This window comes from Pseudophryne corroboree, chromosome 2 (assembly GCF_028390025.1).
Source record: "Pseudophryne corroboree isolate aPseCor3 chromosome 2, aPseCor3.hap2, whole genome shotgun sequence".
NCBI classification, from domain to species: Eukaryota; Metazoa; Chordata; class Amphibia; order Anura; family Myobatrachidae; genus Pseudophryne; species Pseudophryne corroboree.
The window spans coordinates 603,713,500-603,735,296 of NC_086445.1; the positions used below are offsets into that span (position 1 = coordinate 603,713,500).

General features: G+C 45.3%; 1 protein-coding gene across 7 annotated transcripts in view; it reads right to left on the bottom strand.

Annotated features, from left to right (window-relative positions):
• Window positions 1-21,797, bottom strand: part of RPS6KA1 (ribosomal protein S6 kinase A1) — a 324,800-nt gene that overhangs the window by 249,115 nt on the left and 53,888 nt on the right. For all 7 annotated transcript variants that reach the window (XM_063954716.1, XM_063954722.1, XM_063954721.1 and 4 more), the window contains one exon: window positions 9,629-9,676. In XM_063954716.1, coding sequence (XP_063810786.1) covers window positions 9,629-9,676 — 48 coding nt within the window. The remainder of the gene's footprint in view (window positions 1-9,628; window positions 9,677-21,797) is intronic.

Genomic DNA, 21,797 nt, shown 5'->3' on the forward strand with positions numbered 1-21,797 from the left:
AAATGAGCGACCCGCTAGATTGGCCTGCACGGCAGGCCAATCTAGCACCAGCGATAGCGATGCGTGGGGCTGCGCATCGCTATCGCTGTAGGGGGTACACACGGAGCGATCAGGCTTAAAATCTAAGCAATCTAGTCAGATTGCTTAGATTTTAAGCAGTGATCGCTCCGTGAGTACCCCCCTGTAGATCACTTGCTCTTTTGTTCTTTCACTGTATGCAACCAGTTTCCAAACTAAAAGATGAAGAAAAAAAAAAAGAAAAAAATAAGAATTTACTCACCGGTTATTCTATTTCTCGTAGTCCGTAGTGGATGCTGGGGACTCCGTAAGGACCATGGGGAATAGACGGCTCCGCAGGAGACTGGGCTCATCTAAAGAAAGATTTAGGTCTATCTGGTGTGCACTGGCTCCTCCCCCTATGACCCTCCTCCAAGCCTCAGTTAGGACACTGTGCCCGGAAGAGCTGACACAATAAGGAAGGATTTTGAATCCCGGGTAAGACTCATACCAGCCACACCAATCACACCGTATAACTCGCGATAGGAACCCCGGTTAACAGTATGATAACAACGGAGCCTCTGAACAGATGGCTCGCAATAACAACCCGATTTGTGTAACAATAACTATTTACAAGTATTGCAGACAATCCGCACTTGGGATGGGCGCCCAGCATCCACTACGGACTACGAGAAATAGAATTACCGGTGAGTAAATTCTTATTTTCTCTGACGTCCTAGTGGATGCTGGGAACTCCGTAAGGACCATGGGGATTATACCAAAGCTCCCAAACGGGCGGGAGAGTGCGGATGACTCTGCAACACCGAATGAGAGAACTCCAGGTCCTCCTCAGCCAGGGTATCAAATTTGTAGAATTTTGCAAACGTGTTTGCCCCTGACCAAGTAGCAGCTCGGCAAAGTTGTAAAGCCGAGACCCCTCGGGCAGCCGCCCAAGATGAGCCCACCTTCCTTGTGGAATGGGCTTTTACAGATTTAGGCTGCGGTAGTCCCACCGCAGAATGCGCCAGCTGAATAGTGCTACAAATCCAGCGCGCGATAGTCTGCTTAGAAGCAGGAGCACCCAGTTTGTTGGGTGCATACAGGATAAACAGCGAGTCAGTCTTTCTGACTCCAGCCGTCCTGGAAACATAAATTTTCAGGGCCCTGACTACGTCCAGTAACTTGGAATCCTCCAAGTCCCTAGTAGCCGCAGGCACCACAATAGGCTGGTTCAAGTGAAACGCTGATACCACCTTCGGGAGAAACTGAGGACGAGTCCTCAACTCTGCCCTATCCATATGGAAAATCAGATAAGGGCTTTTATAGGACAAAGCCGCCAATTCTGACACACGCCTGGCCGAAGCCAGGGCCAACAGCATGACCACTTTCCACGTGAGATATTTCAAATCCACAGTCTTAAGTGGTTCAAACCAAAGTGATTTCAGGAACTCCAAAACCACATTGAGATCCCAAGGTGCCACTGGGGGCACAAAAGGAGGCTGAATACGCAGAACTCCTTTGACAAAAGTCTGAACTTCAGGCAGTGAAGCCAGTTCTTTCTGGAAGAAAATCGACAGGGCCGAAATCTGGACCTTAATGGACCCCAATTTGAGGCCCAACGTCACCCCTGCTTGCAGGAAATGCAGGAATCGACCCAGTTGAAATTCCTCCGTTGGGGCCTTCCTGGCCTCACACCAAGCAACATATTTCCGCCAAATGCGGTGATAATGTTTTGCGGTGACATCCTTCCTGGCTTTGATCAGGGTAGGGATGACTTCCTACGGAATGCCCTTTTCCTTCAGGATCCGGTGTTCAACCGCCATGCCGTCAAACGTAGCCGCGGTAAGTCTTGGAACAGACAGGGCCCCTGCTGCAGCAGGTCCTGTCTGAGCGGCAGAGGCCAAGGGTCCTCTGAAAGCATCTCTTGAAGTTCCGGGTACCAAGCTCTTCTTGGCCAATCCGGAACCACGAGTATAGTTTTCACTCCTCGCCTTCGTATTATTCTCAGTACCTTGGGAATGAGAGACAGAGGAGGAAACACATAAACCGACTGGTACACCCACGGTGCTACCAGAGCGTCCACAGCGATCGCCTGAGGGTCCCTTGACCTGGCGCAATATCTGTGGCTTCTGCCATTGCCCTCCTGCTTCTTGTGCCGCCCTGTCTGTTTACATGGGCGACCGCCGTGATGTTGTCTGATTGGATCAGTACCGGCTGGTTCTGAAGCAGGGGCCTTGCTTGGCTTAGGGCATTGTAAATGGCCCTTAGCTATAGAATATTTATGTGAAGCGAAATCTCCTGATTTGACCACAGTCTTTGGAAATTTCTTCCCTGTGTGACTGCGCCCCAGCCCCGAAGGCTGGCATCCGTGGTCACCAGGACCCAGTCCTGTATTCCAAATCTGCGGCCCTCTAGTAGATGAGCCCTCTGCAGCCACCACAGCAGCGACACCCTGGTCCTTGCCAACAGGGTAATCCGCTGTTGCATCTGGAGATGGGACCCGGACCATTTGTCCAACAGGTCTCACTGGAAAGTCCTTGCATGGAACCTTCCGAATGGAATTGCTTCGTACGAATCTACCATTTTTCCCAGGACTCGTGTGCATTGATGTACGGACACCTGTCCCGGTTTTAGGAGGTCTCTGACTAGAGATGACAACTCCTCGGCTTTTTCCACTGGAAGAAACACTTTTTTCTGGTCTGTGTCCAGAATCATTCCCAGGAACAGAAGACGTGTCGTCGGGACCAGCTGTGACTTTGGAATATTGAGAATCCAGCCGTGCTGTTGTAGCACTTCCCGAGAAAGTGCTACCCCCACTACCAACTGTTCCTTGGACCTCGCCTTTTCAGGAGATCGTCCAAGTACGGGATAATTAAAATTCCCTTCTTGCGAAGGAGTATAATCATTTCGGCCATTACCTTGGTAAAGACCCTCGGTGCCGTGGATAACCCAAACGGCAGCGTCTGGAACTGATAGTGACAGTCCTGTACCACAAATCTGAGGTACTCCTGGTGAGGAGGGTAAATGGGGACATGCAGGTACGCATCCTTGATGTCCAGGGAGACCATGAAATCCCCCTCGTCCAGGCTCGCAATAACCGCCCTGAGCGATTCCATCTTGAACTTGAACCTTTTGATATAAGTGTTCAAGGATTTTAAATTTAAAATGGGTCTCACCGAACCGTCCGGTTTTGGTACCACAAACATAGTGGAATAGTAACCCTTCCCTTGCTGAAGGAGGGGTACCCTGACAATCACTTGCTGTGAATACAGTTTTTGGATAGCCACCAACACTGCCTCCCTGGCAGAGGGAGTTGCTGGTAAGGCAGATTTTAGAAAACGGCGGGGGGGGGGGGGATTTTACGTCTCGAATTCCAGCCTGTACCCCTGAGATACTACTTGAAGGGTCCAGGGATCCACCTGTGAGAGAGCCCACTGTGTGCTGAAATTTCTGAGACGGGCCCCCACCGTACCCGGATCCGCCTGTGAAGCCCCAGCGTCATGCTGTGGTCTTACCGGACGCGGGGGAGGACTCTTGCTCTTGGGAACTGGCTGTATGTTGCAGCTTTTTCCCTCTACCTTTGCCTCTCGGCAGAAAGGATGCGCCTCGAGCCCTCTTGTGTTTATGGGGCCGAAAGGACTGTACTTGATAATACGGTGCCTTCTTTTGCTGTGGGGTAGCCTGTGGCAAAAATGTAGATTTCCCAGCCGTAGCTGTGGAAACGAGGTCTGAAAGACCATCCCCAAACAGTTCCACCCCCTTATAAGGCAAAACTTCCATGTGCCTTTTTGAATCGGCATCACCTGACCACTGCCGAGTCCATAACCCCCTTCTGGCGGCAATGGACATTGCGCTTATTTTTGATGCCAGCCGGCAAATGTCCCTCTGTGCATCACGCATGTATAAGACAGCGTCTTTTATATGCTCTACTGTCAGCAAAATAGTGTCCCTATCCAGGGTATCAATATTATCCGACAGGGAATCTGACCACGCAGCAGCAGCACTGCACATCCATGCTGATGCAATCGCTGGTCGCAATATAATGCCCGTGTGTGTATATATAGCTTTTAGGGTAGCCTCCTGCTTTTTATCAGCAGGATCCTTTAGGGCGGCCGTATCCGGAGACGGTAGTGCCACCTGTTTTGATAAACGTGTAAGCGCTTTATCTACCCTAGGGGATGTTTCCCAACGTGACCTATCCTCTGGCGGGAAAGGGTACGCTGCCAATAACCGTTTAGAAATTATCAATTTCTTATCGGGGGAAGTCCAGGCTTCCTCACACACCTCATTTAATTCCTCAGATGCAGGAAAAACTACTGGTAGTTTTTTCTCACAGAACATAATACCCTTTTTTGTGGTACCTGGGGTACTATCAGAAATGTGTAATACATTTTTCATTGCCTCAATCATGTAACGAGTGGACCTATTGGAGGGTACACTAGTCTCATCGTCGCCGACACTGGAGTCGGTATCCGTGTCGACATCTGTGTCTGCCATCTGAGGTAGCGGGCGTTTTAAAGCCCCTGATGACATTTGAGACGCTGGAACAGTCACAAGCTGAGCAGCCGGCTGTCCTATGTCGTCAAACCATTTATTTAAGGAGCTGACACTGTCACGTAATTCCTTCCATAAGTCCATCCACACAGGTGTCGACCCCTCAGGGGGTGACAACACATTTACAGGCATTTGCTCTGCCTCCACATCATTTTCCTCATCATACATGTCGACACAGCGGTACCGACACACAGCACACACACAGGGAATGCTCTGACAGAGGACAGGACCCCACAAAGCCCTTTGGGGAGACAGAGGGAGAGTATGCCAGCACACACCAGAGCGCTATATACCACAGGGATATCACCTATAAAGAGTGTTTTCCCTTATAGCTGCATATATATATATTATACTGCGCCTAAATTTGTGCCCCCCCTCTCTTTTTTACCCTTTCTGTAGTGCAGGACTGCAGGGGAGAGCCAGGGAGCGATCCCTCCAGCGGAGCTGTGAGGGAAAATGGCGCCAGTGTGCTGAGGGAGATGGCTCCGCCCCTTTTTCGGCGGGCTTTCTCCCGCTTTTTGTGTTATTCTGGCAGGGGTAATTTACACCTATATAGCCTCTGGGGCTATATATGGTGTCAGTTTTGCCAGCCAAGGTGTTAATATTGCTGCTCAGGGCGCCCCTCCCCCCCCCAGCGCCCTGCACCCATCAGTGACCGAAGTGTGTGGTGTGCATGAGGAGCAATGGCGCACAGCTGCAGTGCTGTGCGCTACCTTGGAGAAGACAGAAGTCTTCAGCCGCCGATTTTCCGGACCTTCTTGCTTCTGGCTCTGTAAGGGGGACGGCGGCGCGGCTCCGGAAACGGACGACGAGGTCGGGTCCTGTGTGCGATCCCTCTGGAGCTAATGGTGTCCAGTAGCCTAAGAAGCCCAAGCTACCACCACTTAGGTAGGTTCGCTTCTTCTCCCCTTAGTCCCTCGCTGCAGTGAGCCTGTTGCCAGCAGGTCTCACTGTAAAATAAAAAACCTAAACTATACTTTCTTTCTAGGAGCTCAGGAGAGCCCCTAGTGTGCATCCAGCTCGGCCGGGCACAGAAATCTAACTGAGGCTTGGAGGAGGGTCATAGGGGGAGGAGCCAGTGCACACCAGATAGACCTAAATCTTTCTTTAGATGTGCCCAGTCTCCTGCAGAGCCGTCTATTCCCCATGGTCCTTACGGAGTCCCCAGCATCCACTAGGACGTCAGAGAAATAATAATAATAATAATAATAATAATAATAATAATAATTCTGGAGCACTTATCCAACTTGAGTTACATATTGCACTGATGTGAGGCTCCGCTGTGTGTTCAAGGTATATGTAAGGAAGTGTGTGGGGAAATGGACAACATGTGCACTTCATTCTTTCATTAATTAAGGCAATAATAGAGATGGCATATTTACATTCTAAAAAAGGGGAGGTAGAGGACTGCTGCGCCTCAGAGAGCTGCAGTAGGGATACCAACAGATGATCACTCAATCACCCTGGAACACAATGCACAAGAAAATAAGGGATCCCTTCTGCGCTCATCCAACAACAATAAACAGTAATGCAATAAATGATAGGTTCCCAATGGATAAGTCTATGACTAAATTATAGTCTCTTTTAGTTCTTATACAAAGCGGAAGTGCTGGATGTAGGGAGACTCAATGCATACCGTACTCACAAGGAGTCGTGGTATGTCCCGCATGTAGAGGTGTCTTAAGTCGCTTGGTTCTTCTTTACCTTCTCCGAGGTGGAAAGTTCTTATCCTCGTAGTTGGATGACCTTAAATGCAGAGATCTGACCCATCTGGCTCCGCTACCGGTTCGCCCTCCCTGCCGTCCCCGGCTGCTGCTGCTGCGGGCGGTGGCACTGACTGGACGGGTCGCTGTAACAAGTTCGGAGATACAGCGACCCGTCCAGTCAGTGCCACCGCCCGCAGCAGCAGCAGCCGGGGACGGCAGGGAGGGCGAACCGGTAGCGGAGCCAGATGGGTCAGATCTCTGCATTTAAGGTCATCCAACTACGAGGATAAGAACTTTCCACCTCGGAGAAGGTAAAGAAGAACCAAGCGACTTAAGACACCTCTACATGCGGGACATACCACGACTCCTTGTGAGTACGGTATGCATTGAGTCTCCCTACATCCAGCACTTCCGCTTTGTATAAGAACTAAAAGAGACTATAATTTAGTCATAGACTTATCCATTGGGAACCTATCATTTATTGCATTACTGTTTATATTTACATTCTAGTTCAAGTCATCATATGTAGTCAGTTTGTATCATGATCTCCTAAATGTACAGCACTGCCTGGTATCTTGACTCTTTATACCAGTGGAACCCAAACTATCCATCTTATCCTCTTTCTCTCAGTATCCGGATGATAGACAGTGTCTAGTTAGACATCCAATAGATACCATACTGTATATTAGACAGACATTAGGTCGACAGGGTCAAAAGGTCGGCATGAAAATGATCGACATAAAAAAGGTAGACACAGGTGTGGGTTTTTTTTATTTTACATGTTTGTGGACTTTTTCATACCTTCTCTATCCATGTCGGCATAGAGTTGGCCATAAACCTTGTGGAGAGCGAAGCGAGCCACAGAGCCCGAAGCGTGGCGTGCGAAACGAGCCCCACGAGGGGATGCCTTTCTATAATTGGGGGACCCAGATGACAAAACTATCCACAACATTCCCTCTTGGCCCACCAGGTCACACATAGATATACAAGTGTCGTATATCAAATTAATCAGTTCAGTTCAGCAGTTTTGTTGCATCTAAATGCTACCATGACAACTTTTGGGTAAAAAATATGCAAAAAAAATGCCACATCCCACAGTGCAGCTCAAAAGTGACAGGCATTTAGCGCCACTTGGCTTATATGTATGAGGAGATATCTGTATGTTAGGGTTGCTACAATGCTCAGCTGAGCTCTGGCTGCATAACTGTACACCGGCCACATGGGAACTGCATTATTCCATTTTAAATCACACCACATTATACTGAAATCAAACCCCACTATTTAGAAAGACTTGCTCCTTTTCAGCACAGTAAGCATACAACACTCACATGCTGACTGTTAGATATTAGACAAACCTTTTGAGAACTATGAGAAATAAACTAATTCATAAGAAAGCTCATTCCACTAAAACTATAAGGTCAGATAATCACCTGCTAATGTGGACATCATCCAACTGCACTAACCATATCCTAGAGCAGTGTTTTTCAACCTCTGTGCCGTGGCACACTGGTGTGCCCTGAGCAGTCTCCAGGTGTGCCGCCATAGAAGCACAGCTAGGCCCGTCAGTGTTTTGCCGCTACTGAGGCCCTGGAACGATCGGTTCCGGTATGAATGGTCGACAGTCATTAGGTCGACCACTATTGGTCGATATTGGCATGGTCGACATGGACAAATGGTCGACACATGAACATTGTTGACACATGAAAGGTCGACACATGAAAAGGTCGACATGAGGTTTTTTTATTTAATTTTTTTGGTGTCGTTTTCTTCGTAAAGTGACGGGGAACCCATATTAGTGCACCGCTTCGCTCGCCATGCTTCGGGAAAGGTTGTAAGTCACCATAGGTACAATTTTCAGAATGGTTTGCGCATAGTTGTCAAACATCGACGAAGTTTATTTGCAAAGTGTCAGGTGTTTAGGCCCAATATTTAAAAGGGTAAGGGGTCTATTTACTAAGCCTTGGATGGAGATAAAGTCAACGGAGATTAAGTACCAGCCAATCAGCTCATAACTGCCATTTTTCAAACACAGTCTGTGACATGGCAGTGAGGAGCTGATAGGTTGCCACTTTATCTCCGTTGACTTAATCTCCATCCAACTCTTAGTAAATAGACCCCTAAAGCTTTTATAAGCACTGCCATTTCTAATATCAGGAATAAACATCAGAAGCTCCATGTTTTACAACCTGACATGTCTTAAATAAACCCCTAAGACACATATAGAGGTATCCAATAACTCTTGAAAAAAATTCCGGCCTTTTCAATTAGCTCCTGTTTTTTCTGTCTGAAAAGTATTCAATTTTCAGATAAAAACACATAGGATCCGTAAAAGGTCACAGACCTGTGTGTTTTTATGGCTGCAATCGGGGGAAAAATGCTTTATCATCAGGGATTTGGTCCTGTGAAACAAAATCCCTGATCAGTGTCAGAATCTGGGCTAATTGGATAGCCCAGAAGAAGGTAATCAGCAGCAGTAAATGACTGTGGCTAACTGAACACCGCCCACAGGCAAAGCTCAGGCTTCACAAGGGGGTACACACGGAGAGATCAGTTCTTAAAATCTAAGCAATCTGACTAGATTGCTTACATTTTAAGCACGGATCTCTCGTGTGTATGCCCCCCAGCGATAGCGATGCGCGGCAAAACTGCACATATCCAACCCAAGCTCCCCACCACCACCGGATTTGTACATAACCATCTGGTTTATAATGGTTTATATACAAATGTGAATTAGGCCACGTGTGCATATTGTGATGGGTTTCCATATCTGCACACAGATTAATGGGGTAAATATGCTGCTGGACAAACTGTATTACAGTGCTAAAGATGCAGAGTGTTTCACTCTCACAGTGCAATTTACAGCTGAGCTGTGTGAAACACATTTTTAATTCCTGCTTCGCAAACCCCTGTAAATGAGACCTGTTTAATTCATTATAACACCTAGTTTGAGAAGTGTCATGTCTCTATCACACATTTTACAGAAAAAGCTAGTATTTGTTCGTTAACAAAAAAGCTCATAATATCCAAAAAAAAACATGCATTGCTATATAAAAAAAGTACACACTATTATCTTGATTTTTATTTCCTAGAAGACACTAGGGGCACTTCACAGCAACAAGATTGTGAGTGACCTTTACACAATGCTGCAAATACTAAGGTTTTATTATTCTTCAAGTGCAGGTTTCTTTCCTGAGACTTTCACCTGCAAGTCACAAATATTAATGATTATAATGTAAGTCTATCACCTTGCAGAAACGGTTGACCTGTCTCCACTGAATAACTATCCTCTGACTGGAAAAGTGAACACATTTACTAGAAGCACTGTGGCAGGAAGTTGCTCAGTGGAGTGGGGGAGGGAAGAGTCTTCTTACCTTGTTTGCAGCACATTTCCCTGCATCCTCTGGGCCAGCATGTCCGTTCTGCAGGAAAAATGAAAGCAACAAAAGAAAGTTATGGAAACATAGCATGCTTTGCTGCTTTAAAAAAAATCCCATCTTTAGGAGGAAAGAAGGTGCATGATTTCGTAAGAGAGGTAAATATTTTTTTTTAACTGTATGTTAATTATAGAAAAAACGCAAAATAGTGGTGAACAATATTACAGAATAAGGAATCAAATAAAAAATAAAAAAGTTTAAAGTTATCTTTTGTAACATAAAATTTGCTATGATTGAAAATATGTTGATTTCAACGACACATTTAAAACACTGCATTTAATTGTTCCACACTGAAAATCATACCATAAAGTGGCTAAAGCGGCCATTTTGTATTAGTGCTTAACACCTACACATATTTGGCCACTGTCACACAGGAGTCCATAGTAGAGATGTGCGGCAGGCACTTTTCGTGTTTTGGTTTTGGATTGCTTTTGCCAAAACCACCCTTTCGTGTTTTGCTTTTGGATCTGGATGATTTTTTAAAAAAACATAAAAACGGTTAAAATCTGAATTTGAGAGTAATTTTGACCCTACGATATTATTATCCTCAATAACAATAATTTCCAGTCTATTCAGAACACCTCACAATATTGTTTTAGGCCAAAAGGTTGCACCGAGGTGGCTGTATGACTAAGCTAGGCGACACAAGTGTGCGGCACAAACACCTGGCCCATCTAGTAGTGGCACTGCAATATCAAACAGGATGTCAGATTTAAAAAATAGGCCCCAAACAGCACATGATGCAAAGAAGAAAAAGAAGTGCATCGAGGTTGCTGTATGACTAAGCTAAGCGACACAACCACCTGGCCCATCTAGTAGTGGCATGCAGTGGCTGAATGTCAAAAGTGGCCCGCTATTTTTCAGTCCACTGACAGCATCTCCTGCACGCCCCTGTCATTTTTCAAAAATTCTGCAATTGGTGAACTTATGTCGGCAGTACCCCTGGAGTTATACGGCAGTGTCAGACAGGATGGCACTTTAAAAAAACATTCCCCAAACAGCACATGATGCAAAGATCAAAAAGAGGTACACCAAGGTTGCTGTATGACTAAGCTATGCGGCACAAACACCTGGCCCATCTAGGAGTGGCACTGCAGTGTCAGACAGGAGTGCAGATATATATATAAAAAAAAAAAAGGACCCGAACAGCACATCATGCAAAGATGTAAAAGAGGTGCAATGAGGTAGCTGTATGACTAAGCTAAGCGACACAAACAATTGGCCCATCTAGGAGTGGCATTGCAGTGTCAGACAGGATGGCACTTAAAAAAAAAAAAAAAAAAAAAAATAGTACCCAAACACATCATGCCAAGAAGTAAAAGAGGGCAATGAGGTAGGTGTATGACTGAGCTAAGCAACACAAGTGTGCAGCACAAACACCTGGCCCATCTAGGGTTGGCACTGCATTCCCACTGCACTAATGGCAGATACCGGAAGCACGTCTAGCACCAGCATAGTTATTATGGCCTCAGTAATCCGCTTTGCAACAGGGTATAATATTATATATATATATATATATATATATATATATATATATATATATATATATATATATAATTATACGGCAGTATCACTGGACTGGACTTATACGCCAGTACAACTGGAATTATACGGCAGGATCACTGGACTTATACGCCACTACCGCTCGACATATACTGCAGGATCACTGGACTGGATTTATACGGCAGTACCGCTGGACCTATGCGGCAGTACCGCTGGACCTATGCGACAGCACAGGGACACTACCACTGGACTGATGCAAGACAACAGCACCACTGCAATGGACTGGACTTATACAGCAGCACTGGACACATGGCAGCAGAGGACACCACCACTGTGACTGGACTGATGCAGCACAAGACCCTAACACTGGACTGAGGCAAGACAATACAGCACCACTGGACTGGACATATGGCAGCAGATGACACAACCACTGTGACTGGACTGATGCAGCACAAGACACTAACGTGTCTGCAGGCAACCGCAGGGTGAGAAAAGGCTTGTTGAAGCACCTTTTATATGGTAAGTTTATATTTTATAGTTTTATTCAGAGGCACTCGCTCGGGGCACTAAAGAGCAGAGCAGCATGCAGTGGGGATGAGAATGTAGCTGTAAGAGGGAGCGACAAGGCGGGATGGAGAAGAAACTCCCAGTGTTTGCAAGCAGGCCTGGATATCTCACTGTTACACAAGCTGCTGTGTAAATGTATTTTCTGATCTTTGCTCAATTTATTAGGAACCATTTTGTTTGGCAAGTGTCATGTCATTACCATGGCAACCACAGTCACATGACATATGATGTACTGAGTAAAGAAACATTGGAACAGACCCCTTCTCAGTATGCCCGATCTCAGCATAATCCCCCACATCCCTCCATCTCAACCCATAAGCACGCTCCAACACACAGATCAGGCGACCCTCGCCTCAGTAACTGCTTGAATGTTGAAATAAACATGTTCCAACAATTAGTATATGTAGCCATATTACCTTTCCCAAGAAAATTAAATAGCTGTACAAAATATTTCTCAAAGGTACAGCTGGGCACACTTGTCCAATCCTCGGGAGATACAACTCTTAACCGACCACTTTGTCCGACATTGGACAAGTGTGTACCCTCCACTGACCAACCTGTTTATCTGATTCTGGTTGCCTGTCATGTCTCCTGGTTTTAAACATGCTTACAAACCAGAAGACCCAACCGCTGACCAGTTGCATAGCGTGCAGGCTGCTGAAACCAGAGCTAGCGACTGATCTCTGGTCCCGGCAGCTCAGTACACTGTGAGCGTGGTGGTGGTGCCGGATCTGGAGGGATCCTGGCACAGTCCACTGATGCTCCCTCCTGCAAGCCTATTTGCTGGGTGCCCGCTACGATGTCCCTGGCCTGGCTCCTGCACTCTGTAATATCTCCTTGTGCGAGGACAGCACAGAGTACAGGAGTCTGTCAGAAGAAGGTGCTGAGTCGGGGACATTGCAGCGGGCACCCGGCAAATGTGCTTGCAGCACGGATAGTGTGCCACTATTGTACCATTGCAAGTGTACTTTCTTTGTATGCCTAGAATGCTGCACCACTTTGGATCTTTAAACTAGTAAGGACAACTGGCTTAATGTTTTTATAATATTGAATATAAAACAGTTAATGCGTTTAATAAAAAGACGTCCAAATAATCCAGTCCTCTAAATATCCTTAAGACTGTTGCCCAAAGACAAAGTCACGTCTTTTCTTTCCTTTTTCAAAAGTGGAGAAGTGACCGCTTCCAATATTGCACTTAGACCTTCTGCATATAGGGCCGTGTCTTCCCCTTAACCTGAATCCACAGCAGGTAATAGCAATCTGGAATTAATGAAAACACAGGGTGCACTCCGTAGTGCGGGTATCTGTTATTTTTTAATGGGTAAAAGCAGATAAAATCACGTACCAAATACAGAGGTTACAACCACCGCCAGTGTAAACAGCTTGAGGTTTATCGGAGATTATCCTGTCACTTTAGTGCAATGATTGCCAGGCACAGATCTCCAGTACCATATCCACATTCAAGGGCTTCGATCTCCTCACATCATCAACACGCTAGGCCACATCCCAACACGTTTCGTCACTGGGACTTAGTACCTCTGACGAAGTCCCAGCGACGAAACATGTAGGGGCGTTCACCTTCTTTGAAAGGCTAAATGTGATATGCGTACCAGATATTGTAGTATTTTGTGCCTCAATGATATCCCTTCAGATGGACGTGGCCAAGGATTTTCAGCAAGTATCCAGACACTCAAGGTACCAACTAATCCTCCATTTTGCTCCAACACCATTCCAAATCACAGTATATAAATATAACAAATGGGACCATTTATTTACAATTACACAGCAACGAAAACTAGCGATATTGGCAGCATACAGTTTAAAAAGGAGATATTCCTCAGTAGGTAATGAATACTTCAGTATTACCAATAAGCCCACTGTAAGAACCAGAATCAGCTTTATTGGCCAGGTATACTTGCGTATACTAGGAATTTGTCTTCCGTTTGCTATACAACAGAAAGAAAATTGTATATATAAAAAAAAAAAAATAATTGTCAAGTTTATATTAAAAGAAGTAAATACCCTATGGGCAGTGACCGCTGAATCTATTTTTTCAGCAGATTGTTTCAGTAGATGCTGATTGGAGGTCTGCCGAAAAGTGTGTATGAATGGATAGGATGTAGAATCTGTAACCAGGTCTGCAGTATGATCTGGAGTCTGATCTCCCAAGGATGGTATCCGGACTCCAGGTCGACAGCACAAAGGTCGACACACCTTAGGTCGCCGCCAATTGGTCGACACATTAGGTCGACATGGACAAAAGGTCGACATGGAAAAAGGTCGACATGGAAAAAGGTCGACATGGAAAAAAGGTCATGGAAAACGGTCGACATGGAAAACGGTCGACATGAGTTTTTCACGATTTTTTTCTTTTTTTGAACCTTTTCATACTTAACGATCCACGTGGACTACGATTGGAACGGTAAAGTGTGCCGAGCGAAGCGAAGGCACCATGCCCGAAGCATGGCGAGCGAAGCGAGCCATGCGAGGGGACGCGGTGCACTAATTGGGGTTCCCGGTCACTCTACGAAGAAAACGACACCAAAAAAACATAAAAAACTCATGTCGACCTTTTGTCCATGTTGACCTAAGGTGTGTCGACCAATTGGCGTCGACCTAAGGTGTGTCGACCTTTGTGCCGTCGACCCTCAGTCCCAGACCCCCAAGGATTGGGCTCAGCTGAATAAATAAACCTGCCTTTTCTTAAGCTGGGTATAAACTATACAATTATCTGGCAGATCAGGCTGATTGGAATGAAAATCTGGTAATGGATGACTGCAAATGACAATCGACCATTTACTCCCAATCACTGGAAATGGACAAACTGTTGTTCATGAAAATTGGTTAAAGCCGTGATTCCAACTAGCCAGATCTGTCAGGTAAACTTCCAGATAATGGTCTAGTGTGCGCCCATCTTAGGTATAAAGCAGCAGTAAAATAAATAAGACAATTGAAAAAGGATGTAGCTTTAACTACAGTATGCAATCGGTTATTGGCAGTTCAGGGTGATGAGCTTGTGTAAAAGCCAGCAAATCTCCATAGGAGCAGAAATGCTGATGGATTCATAGATCAGGCCAAGGATGTTACAGTGTTGTCTTTTGAGACTTTTGTTATAAATCAACACAACTGTACACAGTGCCTTATATGGTTGTAGCCATTGGTCTGGTTAAAACTCTTTCTAACCAATGAGAGAAGAAAATGAAACCTCTAAAACTAAAATGGAAGTTTACTCTTGTGCTGAGGGTTAGCAGGGTTTAACTGTGAGATATTACATATTACTCCATAATTCTAAAAGATACCTCATAGGGGTTAACCTGAAAACTTAAGTACAGTACTATGTTGCTGTAGGTAGCAAATCGGATTTGGAAAGCTTCACAAAACATGCAAAATCATTCCAAGAAGCGTGAAAAGGTGCCAAGAAATTATAAGGAGATGTAAGGACAAGAAAAGAAAAAGAAAAAAAAAAACGAAAAAAAACACACCTTTACAAAATTACTGGCAACAGTGCAGTATACTACAGCTCCCAAGCAGTATAGAACAAAAGTTGTTTGCAATGGGAATCTGTATGCATTTATAGTCCTTATGCCACCCGGTATGAATCGGTATGAAATACCTCCAATCAAAATCCCGACGGTCGAAATTCCGATAGCAATTGACCGATGGTCAAAATCCCGACATGGACAAAATACCGACATTTAAAATACCGACAAGGTCAAAATACCGACATGTTAAAATACCGACATGCGTTTTTCTTTTTTTCTTTTTTGTGTATGTCGACATAGACACCATATAAGTGTACCGCTGTGCTCGGCACACTATTATATTCCCCCTCCAGGTTCACTGGGATAGTAAAGTATGAACAAGTCGGTTTCAATGAAAAAATCATGTCGGCATTTTGACCTGTCGGCATTTTACATGTCGTTATTTTGACCTTGTCGGTATTTATATGTCGGTATTTTGTCCATGTCGGGATTTTGACTGTTGGTCAATTGCTGTTGGGATTTCGACCGTCGGGATTTTGATTGGAGGTAAATTGACTGCATCCCCTCCCCCCTCCCCATGGCATGATGAGAAAAAGTAATTTGTGAAATAAAGGCAGGGTCCAGCCCTTGAAGTATATAGTGCCAGTGTCAGCTGTGCCAGCAGCATAACAGTTAAATAAGCAACACTGCATTGAGCAGTAGGCTCCCCCCTTCTCTCATTGCCATGGAAATGGCAAGGTACAATGGAGTAAGAGAAGAGTACAGTGTATAATAGACCTTGTGTTACATGCTACTACAGAGAAAGGTAACATACATGTTTGGAATCTCATGGATCTGCAGCTACCATTGTGTGAGAAGTACTGTACTGTAGTCAAATATAGGATGTCCAGACAACATCCTGGATTAAGAGGTAAAAGTGCACAACATACACGCAACAGAAATTTCTGCTACTTGTACAAATGTATTGTAAATAAATGCAATGGAACACGGATGAATGAAGAAGTTGCTCTGATTGGTTTTTCCAGGCTGACAGATCATGAAATGCGAGATGATTCTCCCAAACATGGTCACATAACTACATCCCATATATACATATGCACGTTACTTTACAGGGAAGGAAATTTTTATGTGCATGGAAAAATGAAGATGCTCCTTTGACTCTTTCCACAGCATTGCTACAAATGAGGGGGGAGACCTCGTACAGCGTACAATGCAGCATCTGATCACCGGGGCCTCATATTCAGCGTTCTTCCCAGCCAGGAAGCAGTATGTCAATAATGATTTTATTCCTAGTCATTAAATGGGACAATTACATTTCTACTCTGTTTCCTCTGCACCCAAGTTTACAGAGTATCAGTATCCATTCACTCCACAATTTTCACTCGAAAACAGACATTAAAATGTTCAAGTCAATGATACAATACACACAAGAATAAGGTCCATCAAATTTTATTGGTCTTGCTGCAAGTGTTCATATGGCAGAATCGAAGAAAGTAATAGTTTTACATTTCCTTCTCACCAGCCCCAGGGCTAAAGCACACACTAAGGAATTTCAGCTATGCGGACAGGGCTTGCAGCATGTGTAGTGTTGCAGCACAGAAGGACTGCTTCGGTTCAAAATAAAAAAATATATATGTATTTCCTGTGAACGGGATATGATAAAGGCTTACAGAAAGCGCATATCATGTGATCAAGAGAAAGTGGTCCCCCACATACCAACTTCAAGAACGTACACAGCCAAGTGGCGTATCTATAATGGATGCAGGGACGCACAACCTACATTCATGTTCTACAATACTTACCTCTTAGGTGTCCGACAACTGCAGATGCAGCACTGCACATATCATCTGGAAAATGACAGTGTTATTTTCCTAGCAATCTGCACTCGACAAGTCACTAGACAAATGGCCGCCACGCCATTTTCCCAGAGAGCTGTGTATGCGCAGTACGAGCAGTATAGCAGCTTGTAGACTCTGGCACAGCACCAAGTCTACTATTCTGCCACCAGTTAGTGGGGTGGAGGCCTGGATAGAGATGACACACGGGCCCCCTACTCTCTTAATTCTCCCCTGACACAGTCAATTGTGAAACCTGTTGCAAGGCTCTTTCTACCATTCAGAAATCCTCCACTGTCCCCCTCATCAAATCCTCAAATACCCTCCACTCCATCACAAAGGACACAAAATACTTTGCATACCTTTAGAAGTTAACGGTCTACTTCCTAGTAATAGTTTCCAACAACTCTGATGCAGCCCATTACTGCCATTGGCCGATAGGGACAATGGCCCTCATTCCGAGTTGATCGCTCGTTATTTTTTTTCCGCAACGGAGCGATTAGTCGCTAATGCGCATGCGCAATGTCCGCAGTGCGACTGCGCCAAGTAAATTTGCTATGCAGTTAGGTATTTTACTCACGGCATTACGAGGTTTTTTCTTCGTTCTGGTGATTGTAATGTGATTGACAGGAAGTGGGTGTTTCTGGGCGGAAACAGGCCGTTTTATGGGTGTGTGTGAAAAAACGCTGCAGTTTCTGGGAAAAACGCGGGAGTGTCTGGGCGAACGCTGGGAGTGTTTGTGACGTCAAACCAGGAACGAAACGGACTGAACTGATCGCAGTTGCCGAGTAAGTCTGGAGCTACTCAGAAACTGCTAAGAAGTATCTATTCGCAATTCTGCTAATCTTTCGTTCGCAATTTTACTATGCTAAGATTCACTCCCAGTAGGCGGCGGCTTAGCGTGTGCAAAGCTGCTAAAAGCAGCTTGCGAGCGAACAACTCGGAATGACCACCAATGTGTGATCATATACTGAGCACTTACAAACATGCCTGCTGAGGACACTATCATTATTGGGAATGTGGAATTATTATCTGGTCACAAGCAGCAATACAAAGCCAATTGTCCTACAGTGGTTGTTGTGTAGCAGTAGCGTGTATGATCTGGCCAAGTCACTGACAACAAAGTTATTCAAAGGTCAGTCTTGGAAGCACAAACAATTGAATTAGGAAAAAGATTTGCTTAATGTGATAGGTTATCACTGGTTAACTAGTGAGGAACAAGACTTTAGTCAACTTCACAGTCAGAACGTCTATCAGGTATGTGCCACTTGCTGAGCAAAGTCACATTTTCCACTGATTATTGTAGTTACCTACAGTAGCAATTATATTAGGTTCACTTGGTTTCAACCTTCCTTTTCATCATACAATCTATGAATGCACAACCATCTGCCTTCCAGAAGTACTTTTTTAATGCCTTGTCCTCCCTTTATTGAATATGTTCCTCAATCTTCTTCTTCAAGATCAAGAAATCCAAAACCTACAATGTATTCCTTGCCAGATCTTTGAACCAAATGATTGTCATCGGACCCTAGATGACCTGCACATCTGCCTCCCTCGCTGATCTGTCCTATGGAGATTATAGTTAAAATTACATACCTGTGTGCAGGCAGGAGGGTGGTGAATAGACATGCTACGATCATCTATTTTCTGTCTGTCTTCCCAGTCAAATCCTTTGAAGTCTACAATTTCAACTTTTTTTATTTTTTTTATTTAATGCATAGGAGTCAGAATTTTACTATTTGGCAATCCACATTAATTCTTTTTTGGAACCTCTCTCTCCAAAAATGCTCTCAGGTTATGAAATCAAATAGCCCTAGCTAAAGTTTCGAATGACCTTCTGGCTGCTAATGTCCATGATTCATTATTTATTCTTCAAGATTTAAATGCTACTTATGATACTATGTTCACCTACTCCGGAGGCCAGGTACACATGCACGACCGGCAATCGTGCAGATGCCAGTACACATTACCCGATGTAATAAACAGAACGACATCTCATTAAACTGCACCGGGTCACATGTGACATCTTCTGGTTGGCAGAGTTGAACGGCTGACCAGAAGATGTCACATGCGACCCATGGGAGAGTGCAATTTACATGCATATAAGGCGATACTGTATGCATGATTTCTCACTCCGATATGGAAAATCGTGCAGATATCGGCCTAATGTGTGCCCGGCCTTAAAGACCCTGCCCTTTCCAGTTTCCCAACATACCTAGTCCCTACTTCCTCAGTCAGTTGAGTCTCTCCTTCTACTTCTCCAATTGGAAAGTCAATTTCTGACCTTATGGCAGTATGTATTTCTTTCTTTTACAGCATCTTGCATCAGTGTCTGATGAAGGAGGAGATCTTCCCTTCAGCTCACTCCTCAGCACAGTACCACATGAGTAGGGAGGATCAGCATATAGGAGGTAACATGGAGTTGGTTGCTTCCCTTACTGACTGTACCTATGCTCAAATTAGTGGTTTTTCAGCGCAGATATACATTGGTAGCTGCATCCCCAACATAGTTGTATACAGTAAATCACAACCTAACATTTCTATCCATCACTGAAGTCTCTGGGCCAGTAGTATCTCTCATTGGTGATCATGTCTGCTCATTAGGAGGTATCCTCTTGCTCTTGACCAGTTGCATCACTGGCTCCATCTGTAGCTGGGCATCAGCGTGCTGTATATTGCAAGGGCCAGGATCAATGTAAAATACCTCTCATTCATAATGAGATATGGATAGTCCATTTGACCCCATTAAACCCCAATACCAACATAAACTACCCACCAGTGCTTGCTTGCTTGCTCCTAGCTCACCCTTCCATGAGTATTTTCCCTTCCCTCTTCAAAAACGCACTACTCTTTCATTTTCAAGAAACCATCTCTTGATCCTACCTCACTGTCATGGCTGAGATTGTTTGTGAACCCGGACTAGTACTGGACACTGGGTTTGGTCTTGAGCGCTGAGGACAGAATAGGGCTGGCTTAATGAATGATCTGCTCATGCAGACGTAGCAGTTAGGCAGTAGGCTCTATGAGAAAAGGTGACCAGCTATAGGTACTGGAACACTGGTGGTGAGAGTCACCAGTGCAATGAGTAGCTAGGTTGTCACCTAACGGAGAGTCACGTGAGAACTGGTGAAATGACAGAATGCTAGGAGAAGCCAGCAATGCAGGAGATTCACTGAAGGCTGGTTGGAACCAGCGCAATAACTGTGAAGGAAGCTGAGGGCATCAGCAACGCAGGGAGTTCACTGAAGACTGGATAGCACCAGGACGATAATTGTAGAAGAAGCTGAGGGCATCAGCAACGCAGGGAGTTCACTGAAGACTGGGTAGCACCAGCACAATAATTGTAGAAGGAAGCTGAGGGCATCAGCAATGCAGATAGTTCACTGAAGACTGGGTAGCACCAGCACAATAATTGTAGAAGAAGCTGAGGGCATTAGCAATGCAGGTAGTTCACTGAAGACTGGGTAGCACCAGCACAATAATTGTAGAAGGAAGCTGAGGGCATCAGCAATGCAGGTAGTTCACTGAAGACTGGGTAGCACCAGCACAATAATTGTAGAAGAAGCTGAGGGCATCAGCAATGCAGGTAGTTCACTGAAGACTGGGTAGCACCAGCACAATAATTGTAGAAGAAGCGGAGGGCATCAGCAATGCAGGGAGTTCACTGAAGACTGGGTAGCACCAGCACAATAATTGTAGAAGAAGCTGAGGGCATCAGCAATGCAGGTATCCAGATGCTGGGCAAACTGTGGCAACACGGTGAAATTCCAAACACTGTAGAGTGCAGTGTCAGCACTGCTGGTTTTCCAGGTGCTGTTATATGTAATGATTCTGCACCGAGTTCTGGTTAATGCTGCAAGATGGTTAGACAGCAGTGGCAGGTTTTCCGGACACTGAGGTGCACTATCTTGCGCAGCGGTTTTACTGGGAACCAGCAGAGTCTCTAATGCCAGTAAGGGATTTAGGAAAATCCCTCTGGATCACTGGAGGACTTCCAGTGAATCTGGAGATGCCAAGATGTAGAGGCAGTGATGGCCCTTTAAATCATACAGGGAGTTAGGGAGTGCGTAAGATGACAACTGCACTGAGTCTATTACCAGCAGGAGATTCTGGAGCTCACTCCAGGCTTAGAGACACCGAAGCACTGACAGCTTGCTAGTGTTGAGACCTGGAACTTATAACCAGTGCTTACAGCTGAGTGGATGAGGAGCTCACATGATATGGAAGTGTATCCAGATTGGCTCCAGGAATGTCAGCTGACTGGAGACTGTCATGGTGCTACCCATGAAGGTGAGCGGCAGGAACCTTGGCGTGCTGTGGCCGGAGACAGTCACCATGGCCACAGGACAGAGAGGCACTGGCACAGAGTCACAGGCACCGCAGCAAGCTGCAGGACAAATCAGGGGAGTGCCCGCATGACGGATCACGCCCAGGCTTGCGGCGGAGGTAAGATAATCTACTAAATCAAAGGATCATTTCTATTCATCCCCCTGACCGCTCTGCAGCTTCTAATACAGTCAACTTCTTTTATTCTCCTCAAGACCCACGGTTCTGTCCTACTTGTCTGAACGTTCATATTTTTACTACTACTTCTCTAGTCTCCCTTATGACTGAGAATATCACTATCTCCCCCTTCCTCAAACTCATTGTTTTGCAGTCATCAATGACACTGCCCCCAGCTTACGTACGTCTACACATCCAGTCCGTCTCCTTTGAAAC